Source organism: Helicoverpa zea, chromosome 4 (assembly GCF_022581195.2).
Source record: "Helicoverpa zea isolate HzStark_Cry1AcR chromosome 4, ilHelZeax1.1, whole genome shotgun sequence".
Lineage (NCBI taxonomy): Eukaryota > Metazoa > Arthropoda > Insecta > Lepidoptera > Noctuidae > Helicoverpa > Helicoverpa zea.
In genome coordinates, this window is record NC_061455.1 from 3746729 (window position 1) to 3758683 (window position 11955).

General features: G+C 37.5%; 1 protein-coding gene across 2 annotated transcripts in view; it reads left to right on the forward strand.

Moving 5' to 3' along the window:
- The window catches only part of LOC124629929 (hemicentin-1-like), a 54362-nt gene extending 49897 nt beyond the window's left edge, over positions 1-4465 (forward strand). For both annotated transcript variants that reach the window (XM_047163603.1, XM_047163605.1), the window contains exons 6-7: positions 2464-2632; positions 2857-4465. In XM_047163603.1, coding sequence (XP_047019559.1) covers positions 2464-2632; positions 2857-2990 — 303 coding nt within the window. In that variant the 3' untranslated portion in view covers positions 2991-4465. The remainder of the gene's footprint in view (positions 1-2463; positions 2633-2856) is intronic.
- The last annotated feature ends 7490 nt before the right edge of the window (positions 4466-11955 follow it).

Sequence of the window (11955 nt, forward strand, 5' to 3'; positions counted from 1 at the left end):
CAAGGCCGAACGTTTCCGTCTGATGAAGGCCAGGCTCCGACCAACACTGCTCCAAACCATGACAGGATCTGAAACGTTCCAGTCAAATTTGGAGAACCGATTTGCCGCCGTGGAAACCACAGCAGACGTTAACCAGAACCACGAATATGTGGTTCGGATCCTCAGGGAGGAAGGTTCGAGATTCTGTAACATGCAGCGTAAGGGCAAGAAATCAAAGCTTTCGGAAGAGACATTAGGGCTTATGAAGAAACGACGTGAAAACCCGCCTGTCACTTCGTCAGCTAAGCGGGCTCTAAACCAAGAGATCAACAAGCACGTACGACGCGACCTCCGGTGCTCCAATACTCTTGGACAGCTCTTGCACTCTCTGAGACAGCTCAAAAATGGAAAAGCCCCTGGCGAGGATGGCATTACAACAGAGCTATTAAAAGCGAGAGGTAAGCCCGTACTGGGGGAGCTCCAGAAGCTTTTTAATGCCGTCCTTTTCGAAGGGAACTCCAGAGGCGTGGAGTAGGAGTGTTGTCGTCCTGTTCTTCAAAAAGGGAGACAAAACCCAGCTGAAGAACTATCGACCAATTTCCCTCCTAAGCCACGTATATAAGCTGTTCTCAAGAGTGATCACGAACCGACTTGCGCGGAGACTCGACGAATTCCAACCACCGGAGCAGGCTGGGTTTCGGAGCGGATACGGCATCATAGACCACATCCACACAGTGCGACAGATTATACAGAAGACCGAAGAGTATAATCAGCCCCTGTGTCTAGCATTTGTGGACTATGAGAAGGCCTTTGACTCGGTTGAAATCTGGTCTGTTTTGGAGTCCCTGCAGCGTTGTCAAGTAGATTGGCGATACATCCAAGTGATGAGATGTCTCTACGAAGCCGCTACAATGTCGGTCCAAGTACAGAATCAGCAAACAAGGCCCATACCGTTGCATCGAGGAGTGAGATAAGGGGATGTTATTTCCCCGAAACTGTTCACTAATGCAATGGAGGATATGTTCAAGACGTTTAACTGGAAAGGACGCGGCATCAACATCAATGGCGAACACATCTCTCACTTGCGATTTGCTGACGATATCGTCATCATGGCGGAAACGCTGCAGGACCTACAACAGATGCTGAACGACCTGGCTGAATCTTCTCTACGCATCGGCCTACGGATGAACTTGGACAAAACCAAGGTCATGTTCAATGAACATGTTCTACCGGAACCGATTGCGATACACGGCGCCGTTCTCGAAGTTGTTCGGAAATATGTATACCTCGGGCAGACATTGCAGTTAGGTAGAAACAACTTTGAGGACGAGGTGAATAGGAGAATTCAGTTGGGTTGGGAAGCTACATCGAGTCCTAACATCGTCGATCCCACAGTGCCTAAAGACAAAAGTCTTCAATCAGTGCGTCCTACCTGTCATGACTTACGGAGCCGAAACGTGGACACTGACGGTACGGCTGGTCCACAAGTTTAAAGTCACTCAGCGGGCTATGGAAAGAGCTATGCTTGGCATTTCTCTGAGGGATCGCATCAGAAATGAGGTAATCCGTCAGAGAACCAAAGTCATCGACATAGCCCACCGAATCAGCAAGCTGAAGTGGCAGTGGGCTGGCCATATTAGCCGAAGAACCGATAACCGTTGGGGTAAACGAGTTCTAGAGTGGAGACCACGCCTCGGCAAACGTAGTGTAGGACGTCCTCAGGCACGGTGGAGTGATGACTTGCGCAAGACGGCTGGCAGGAGCTGGATGCGAGCAGCCGAAAATCGATCTCAGTGGCGTGCACTTGGAGAGGCCTATGTCCAGCAGTGGACTGCTATAGGCTGATGATGATCATGATGCATGTTCCACATTAAATGTTGACAGTACTATTATTTAGGCTTTAGCCAAATTGACTGCGACACGTTGAACAAAACATCAACGAAATTCGATGCCCAAAAAAAGTATTACCTTGTAAAAATTCACTGAATAACTTCGGAAACTCGGCTAATAACTGAATTTGTCGACAAATCCCCGCCAGGCGGGATTAAGAGCATTAAATTCCTGATGTATACGGAATTGGGAACTTAATCCTGAGTCAATCGATTTCATGGTTTGAAAGTGATTACGTAATGACTGGCCCGATGAACAAATTCGTTCAGTAATTATGTCAGCAGCGAATTAGCACAGCAGTATTCAATTTTAATGGAAATTCAATAGTGTCAACACACTGAAAGTTTGCATATTAAAAACGCAGTAATGTTGTTTGCAGCAATTTAAAATTTGCATTATTAATGTTTTGCAAACAGAAACATTTAACTGATATTTGTTTCGTAAGTAGTTTTGGAAACAAAGTCTTTTAACGGCATTTGTTTATTACTTATACTGATTTAAATTTTGCTACTAAACGAATAAGTATTCCAATTTAGAATCTCTTAAGCATAATTAAAATTAATTGCAAATATTTTAAGTCTCGACAATTTTTAGGTGATAAACTTTGATTCTGCACGGGGAGGCATATCTTTGGTGACAGAAAAAGGCTTGAAGAGTACCAGCCGACTCTTAGTACAGCGAGCCACAGGCTCAGATGCAGGTATTTACACCTGTGGGCCTAACAACGCTCCCTCGGCAGCCACGAGAGTACATGTCCTATCTGGTAAGAAACATCAAAATTATGTTTCAAAATAAGTTTTATATTAAAACTAATTAATATTAAAACTCAAATTAAAACAGTCTTTGTCAATATTTAATACAAGTTTGGATAATTTTCGAAGCTAACAGTGTCAAAGGCTTCGTCCAAATCTCTGTGATTAATTTCTTGTTTATACTACATCAGCTATGTTGATACTGTATCTCATTTGTATTGTTCTCCGTTCCTAGGTGAGCACCCAGCTGCGATGCAACAAGGATGTGCAAAATCAACACTAGACAAGACCGCCTCCATACTATGTTGTCTGTTAACACTATATGTACTAAGAAAACCTTCGTTTAATAACCTACAGTTTGGTACTTGAATGTAAAAGCCCCTCAAGAGAACCATAAGCTGGGTCAATAAAGTATTGTTATTTGAATGCTTGAGTAAAAACAAGCGTGATTTGATTGGTAAAATGGATAAGGAAAAATGTGTGTACTTTTGGTGCCTAAAAAAACTTTGTTAAAAAGCCACGGCGTCTTGCAAATAGACAACTTTTTGGCTTTAACAGCCTTTAATATCTCGTTATTTGCTTTTATCAAGTTACTTTGTAAAAGTGATTTTGTTTGGGTCGTTAAACATTGTGAATAGAATCCTCAATGGACAACAGTTTCATCATTGGGAAAGTGTTTTGTAGGGTTAAAACCCTCGTTCAATTAAAAAATCATTAGGCTGTTATATTTAGTTTTAAATGTACTATAGTTATTTTGTAAATATTTCTATCACTTCTCTGTATATACTACTTTAACATATTACAATTATATCTTGTAAAGCTGTCCGTCCGTATCATTATGTTAACACATTGAAGGGTCGGTGAAACTGCGGCGTATTTTGAAAAGGTATTGTTTAAACTCATTAGCAGTAACGTAAGGGTATATAATAATAATTAATTATTACGGACGGACAGCGGAACCCTTCTAATTGTAACTTACGTCTAGTTCTAGAGAATTTAATTGACGAGATAAAATGGTTAATAACGATTATGTTTATGTGATCGAAAGGCGTGGTTTGAATAAGATTTTTACGTAAAGATAAGGCCCATAACGTAAGGTCCCCCATACGTTACGTGAGATAATAAGCAGCCGACACGGTCCATGGTGATTGTCAAGCCTAATGGCGGTCGCAGATGCTTATAGAGGTTCCCGGGAGTATATTGCACACTTTTAGAAGACATCGGCACGGATCGGGTTCGGAACAATGTCCCTCGAAATATAAATAACACGAATAAGCGTGGGTTTTACGAAATTTGAGCTCAGTCCTTTCTCTAAATAGTGAGCGGATTTGCTTGGTAATGCTTATATTTTTCAGTCGTCTAATAATACCTACATTTTTCACTAATGAGTTTGGCCTGATTTTAAATTAAGGTCCCTGTTTAATAATTTCTATTCGGCGTAATTTGACTCTAGAGATTCATTTGTTTATTTTGGGCAACAAGTTTTAAAATGGCCTTGTCGACAAATGATCGTCTAAAACCCTTAAGTAATATAAAATATCAGAATAAAGCTCAACTATGAATAAATAAGGAGACGTGTCGGCCATTAAGTAAAGCCTTGAATTTTAATGACACACTAAATTGTGTACAAAATTTGAAACACGCCAGGCCATTTTATAAAAGATGCTTTCCGACGTTTAACACAATTATCTTGACAGCTAATAAGATGTCGTCATTGGGGAGCGAATAAATTAATGTAAATTGACTGTAAATAATTAAACCCAAATTATTGTCCAATTTTAAAATAAATAGATACGGAATGTATGAATAATGAACGTCAACGAAATAAAATTTGTTATAAATTACGTTTTGTGTTTTATTGTGATAAAGATGGAATTTCGTATAATTATGATTTCTGTTGATCCTTCTCCGTGTGAGAGGAGGCCGCGGCCCAGCAGTGGGACGATAAAAAAAGGCTGTAACAGTAACAGTATGATTTCTGTTTTGTGAACAAATGAATGATAATGAACGAGCGTGTTTTTTCTTTTTTCGCATGAAAGGTTCAAATTATTGTGATTTACGGAACATATTTCTCACCTAATTTACCACGAGGGGTAAGTTGAGGTAATGCTTCAAATGGAGTATCTACACTATACACGAAAATATCCTTATAATGGTTAATTTTTGAAGTGGAACATTTTTCTAAAACGACAAATTGGATTGTATGGTAAAGGAATTGTTCAGAAATCTATCTTCGTCCACAGTTTATTTACGCGGCCTAGATTTCAATGAAAATCGATACGAGGCTACGTAAATATCTTCAGTTTAATCTCTGTCGCTTTCACGGCTTAATGAATAATGGACTCTATTTTTATTTAGCACAAAGTGCAGTTTCGTGTTCCAGTTTATTTGTTATTTTTTTTTAATATTGGACAACTATGAATGCGATACTGTGAGCCAGTAACACAGTAAAAAATATAATATGAAATCGCAAAAGAAATTGTAATATTTATCAAACTGAAGAATGTTTAAAGGATTAATGAGGAAAATATTATTTTTACCTTCCCTCTAAGATATTGATTAAAATCCATATTTATTAGGTAAGGTTAGTCTTATCAGTTTTTTGGACTTTGGATTTCAATTCAAAAATTGATTACCGTAGAGGCGGGTTACTTTGACCCTAGGGCATAACTTTGGCCCAAATCGAGAAAATGTTAGAACTGTCCGCCGTGTCGCGACCGTACAACCGAACGTCGTAGTTCCTTCGGTAACTAATAGATGGCGATATAGACGTGTACTTGTGGAACTGTTTTACCGACTCAACTGCACGTCGCTACATATTCGCGCCATTTGAAATTTTGACCCTATCACCGGCGTATTTTTCTGCTGCAAACTTTGATGTGTATTGCTGTATTTTGGTAAGTTTTGCAATTGGATTGTTATTTATTTTCTTAGGCATGTATATAGGAGTATGGCAATTGTTTTTTAAAGACGATTTACTTGTGTGTTGGGACTTAAATTACAGATCTAGAAAATCGGTATACATTGACCGCCTTTTCGGGTAACTTTGGACCAGCGGGCCAAAGTAACCCTGCGAAGTTTATTAGTAGAGAACTTTACATTTTTGATCCGTTTGTTACAGAATTAAAACACAAAGCGTTATTCCTGATGCCATCCAGGTACAGACGACAGCCTGGCAGTCGTCGGTATGTCGACTACACCCAGGCAGATTTAAAAAAATGTCTGGATGCAATCCAATCAAAAGTGCTCACACAGAGAGCAGCTGCAGAGTTGTTTAACATTCCTCGCAGTACTTTGAAGAACAAATTGATCCGGAAGCACCCTAACAAACCAGGTAAACCTAAAATTTTTACTGAAGAGGAAGAAAACGCTTTTGAAGCACACATAACTGCACTTTCGGAATATGGGTTTCCGCTGACAGCATTAGACCTGAAAATGATAATTAAAAATTACCTTGCATCCCAGGGAAGAGTTGTGAAAATTTTTAAGGACAACATTCCTGGTAAAGACTGGTTGGCTTCTTTTCTTTCACGACATCAGTCTCTTTCACGGCGACTTGCTAACAATATTAAAAGAGCCCGAATTCAAGTGTCGGAAGATGTAATTTCCAATTTCATAGAAAACATCGACAAAGAACTAAAAAGCGTTCCACCCGAAAACATATTCAACTACGATGAAAGCAACCTTTGTGATGACCCTGGAAAGAAGACTATACTATGCAGAAGAGGAACAAAATATCCTGAAACTATAGTAAACTCTACAAAAGTTAATTTTACTGTCATGTTCTGTGGCAACGCCGCTGGGGAAGCAGTTCCACCGTTCATCGTTTATAAGTCGGATCATCTCTGGTCGACTTGGACTGAAAATGGCCCCAAAGGTGCTCGATACAATAGAACAAAGAGCGGATGGATGGACAGCGCAACTTTTGAAGACTGGTTTCTTAATCATCTTATGCCAGTCCTCAAGAAGAAAACTGGAAGAAAAGTGGTGATTGGAGATAACCTTGCTTCACACATTAATAAAACAGTTTTGAAGGAGTGTGAGAAGCACAACGTTAGTTTTATTTGCTTGCCACCCAATGCAACACATATACTTCAGCCCCTAGACGTGGCATATTTTCGACCTTTGAAGTGCAAGTGGCGACAAGTAATGCTTCAATGGAAGAATAGTCAATTGGGTAGGAAACTGTCAACTACACCTAAGGATCAATTTCCACGACTATTGAAAACCGCTTTGGATTTTTTGACCGAGACCAAAGCGAATTTGGTTGCTGGTTTCAGAAAGACAGGCATATACCCCGTCGACAAACAGGAACCATTGGCTAGATTACCTCAACAAGATCGAATCATAAACGCAGATCTTATCGGAAACTCTTTTATGCAAAAATTGGTACAAAGCCGAGCTGAAGCGTGCCCTGAACAGAAAACAATTAGGAAAAAGAAACTTAATGTACCACCTGGAAAATCAATCTGTGCCACTGACCTTGCAGAAGCAGGTCCATCGGGTTTACAGCAGGCTAATACTATAAAAGAAATGAAAAGGGCAACAAAACGCAGACGACGCAATGTCTCTTCATCTTCAAGCTGCACTGACAGGACCATCAGTCTGGCTTCTTCCACTGAAGACCACATAATGCCTTATGACTCTGAGGATGATGTTCTCTTGAGCAACTATGTGAGTCAGATTAATGATGCTGATGCACATGCATTTCGAGGCGATTTTTTTCTGCATTCACCTGATCTTCAGCAAGATTTCATAACGTTCATCGAGCATGAGAGTGAAGTAGAAGTGGAGTGTGTCTCTCCTGTTCTTCAATTCACTTCCCTTCAATCCATAGAGGATATACAGATCGTTGAAGAAAAGTGTAATAAGACTGGGAAAAATTTAGATGCACCGGTCTTTGAATCTGGTTCGAAACGGCAAGTTGAGGATGCCGTTGTAAAGAATAATAGAGACCATTCTGCTCTTCATTTAGGAGAAAAAATGCAGGTCGTAGAAGGTTGTCCAGACAAAGACTTGCAGGTCTCAACCGTATGTCAAATCAAAAAGTTACCGCAGGATACATTAGAACCACTAGCTTCTCGTGGAGCTTCACGTCCTCAACTTGATCTAGATCTTGTTGTTAACGACCATGTTCTAGTAACATGGAACTCACGCAAATACCCAGGGCAAGTGTTATCAGTATCCGAGGAAGGAGCCTTTATAACATGCATGAAAAGAGATAAGACGTACTGGCGGTGGCCCGCGATTAAAGATGAACAGCTTTATAGTTGGGACCATATAGTACGTAAGATTAATGCTCCTAAATTTGAAAAAAAGGGTTCTTTCTCTGTTCCTGAAATGAACGAGTGATAAGAAAAGGTTTTTCAGTAATGTTTGTAATATTAGATTAGATGCTACTCGTAAACGTTGATTCTCATACCTACATAAGACTGAAATTATAATTTTATATGACTGAAAAGTAAAATATGTCTCCGAAGGTTACCTAATTAATCTAAGATTGTTACGTTAAAACCGTTTAAGTTAATATTATTTTAAGTTTTGAAAGTTTGTTAAATTTTTTGAGACATTTTGTAGTATAATTTTTTTTTTTTTAATATATAATGATTTAACCTCGTGTTTTAATTTTTTTTGAATTTGTTTCTTACATTAAACCTCTCCTGGCTATTCAATCTTACCGCCCTTGATGGTTTCTTTGGCCCCTGATAGCTGCAAGTGCGATTTTTTACCAATAAAGTTCATAGGGTTAAAGTTACCCTTTCCTAAGAATAACTTTGGCCCAAAACTTTTCATAAAAAAAAAAACAAGTTACGCTTATCATATTTCTAAAATACACTTCGCATCTTGTTGATTATATCCTTGAGCTTCTTTATAACTTTTAAGAATACTAAAAAGACAATACCGATACAAACTACAGATAAAATTCATAAATTATTCGAAAAAAATAGCCAAAGTAACCCGCCTCTACGGTATTAATTCAAATTAATCTAAAAAGGAAACAGGCATGTGCAATGGAGCAAATAGGCTGGCCTGATAAAATAAAGAAATTTAAAAATAGTACTTTCCTTAACCAAAATTATAGGTACAGAAACGGTTACACCCGCGTCCTGACGAAAGTACCTACTGCCCACACCTGTATAAAAACTAAGACAAAAACTGTTTTTCTTTTCAATCGGTCCTGAAGTACCTGCCTGAAATTGGTAAAAATCCTGAACAAGGCACCGACTAAAACCTTACACATAGCTAAAAAAAATACGTAAGTAATCTTCCAGTACTATAATACAGCAGTAAGTATTAAGTAAGTAATAGGGCATTCACTAAGCTATAAGTAATAGCGGTAAGTAAGAAAACTGTTGCGCTCGCAACTTAACAAGAGAAAACGTTTTTAATTTAAGTAATACGTTCACTTCTCTAGAACAAATGACACTCTTTACTTATTTCCTAGTTATGAAACTTTTAAAAGGAGTCACAAGGTTTTATGAAACATTTCTTCATCTTAAGCTAACCTGTTTTTCTTACTTCAACTCTTTTTATTGATTAATTTTACAGAACGTCATCAGGCTGGTACATTTCGAAAACGGTCAACAATAATAAGCAATTATAACACTAATGACCATTTTCATCAACAAATACCAAAATTTAGGGAATTTAGGGAACACTTAATACGAATTTCGATTTCACCAAAGTTTAAGTATCCCTTATAACCTTTATCATTGGGGGAGGCCTTATTCTAAGTGACACTTAGTTAGGGAAACGTAGAGATTGTTGGTGAAAACGGGTATTGGTGTCAAGAGAAAGTAACAAACATCCAAACACAAGTATTTAGGTACGATTCTAGAACCAATTTACCTGAAATTCAAACGTTTCACTATCATCACAGCGATTCAACACTAGCGTACTACAAAGAACACACCTAGTAGGTATGCTTACGCTTCCGTACATTCGTGAGGGAAAGCAGCTACTGTCAAAGCGGTGCTAGGTACAGTCATAGCTCGGCATATTAAGTTATCATTAGTGACCTTCATACGAAATCTATGTGTAATCGTAGAGAAATGTGCGTGAATCAAGGCAAGGAAAATTTTAGTTCAAGAATTTCTTTTTAAATAATAACAAAAGTGAATTCGTACTCTAGTGCTACAAAAAGCAATGGAATGTCAACTTCTTGGGGCCAGCCAAAATATTTTAGTTCGTGCCTCGGCCAGCAATGCGATAACGTTGATTTATGACAGTACTTACACAAATACCTATCCATTCATAAATTGCATCCAACGCCTTGTAGAATATATTTACATTTTCTTTTATTTTCCTAAAATAGCGACATGACTTTGGATTTGCAAGGATGCTAGTAGGTAAGGAAATTAAGTGTTGCAGACTAATCAACCTGGCATGGTTATGTTGGTTTTACGTGAACCATTATTATCAATTGGCGGAGCAAAACAATTAATCCTGGAGTCAGTTCAATGCTATTTTATGGAAATAAAGGGCCACAGAAGAAACCACGGAATATCGCCACGATTAAGACTGTCTGTTTCTTACAAGTCTCATTTCTCGATCCATAAATAAAATTATAAATTATTACGATTCTTATTAATTTACCCAAATAATTTAAAAAACTATTAGTTCACATAAACTATGTAACTATTCTGTTGTCGTTATTTACTCAAGTGACGAAATACTAGAATTATGTCCCTAACAACAGGACGATTGAAACTTCAGGACAAATTCACCGAGTTCCATATCAAACTTGTGTTAGAAAGACGAAAGTTTGGTATTTCCGTGTGCGGCGGGTAGCGGCCTGATTGAAGTATAATGTTGTTTACACATAAGCCTTGAAGAATTTGTAGTAGGTATGTGTCTATTTTAGGTAAATTTTTGAAAACAATGACATGAAAGCATGAAAGAAGAGGTTTAACAGAGATAAGTGGATTGTGTAAGTGAACTGAACAATTGTAGGTCTACTATAATACAGATCCTTGAATCAGATGAGCAAACATGCCTATAAAAATAACTAGTAAAGTAGTAGTTTATAGAAATGTGTCCAAAATCAAAAGAAAACATTCATTCAAAAAAAGTATCGTCTCCCTATGTCTTATAACATATTTACACACACATAGTATTCATATTATCACATTCAATATTCAAAATGTTCTGATGTGTCATCAATAAATCGAATTACACATTATACCTATCCAAAAATAGAATATACCCAAATGTATTTTTTTAAATAAAAATGTATACCTAAAATATTGAACAAAAATTCACATTTAGAACTCGCATAATTTTTAAATAAAAGAACAAAATCGGTGTTCGTTTTTTAAATACCTCCTAATTTAATAGCCTATGTAAAAAATAAACTTTCTTTTTATGACGTCGTCAATTTCCTTTGCTTACGCGCCAGTAGCTTGCCAAAAACGTTCAATACTGGCATGCCAACATTTACAGGCTTTATGTAAATGTTCAAACGTAATTAATTATACCCTCTTTAAGCCCCCAACGTCCGTTAATGAGGCAGTATAATTTATTTTATAAAACAATTTATTTGTATTGCACGCCGTCTTTAAACAGGGAATAGATGTAAATTTCTGCTGTTAAATTATTCGGAAAATTTTTGGAATAGCAGCTCAGAGAATTACGATCTGATAACAAGACAGAATTACGGTTATTGTTTTAGGTTTTAATAAACATTCTGTGTAGAAACTGTGATAATTTTACACTCTAAAGATTACGTTACTAAATAAACTAATAGATTTAAAACGTAATTAACAAACAACGGGTGATCGTAATCATAAACATGGATTTATTTTCTTTCGAACTATTTTCAAAAATAAAAGATTTGACAATTAGAAAATTTGACACAGTAACAGAAATACGCAGTAACAAGACTTGTATACACGTGTAAGTTAATTTTCACCTCAAGCAAATTGTTAACAGTATGCCAGTTGCAATGTACAGAAACTTGTAACTTCATAAGTAACTTATTGCTAACTTAACTAAGTATGAACATACCGCATGCACGCACTAAGAATGATTATGTCTTGGTAAGTTAGGGGTACCTTGATAAGCTACATGTGTTAAATACTGCATTCATATACTGCTTCCCGGCTATGGGTGAAGACGTGGGTGGGTATGTCTTAGAACTGAGGAGAGCTGGGTAGTTTGTTCCACCATTTCTTCTTCCCAGCACAAAACATAGGAAGTACTTAAGTACGGGCATTTTGGGAATGTTTTTTGTAAACTTGACCTTCCAAAAGTGTACTTAGAATAAATTACTTTTTATCTTAAGTTTCTAAGCGGTCAATAGATTGTTCCTATTGACATCAGAATTTTGTCATGT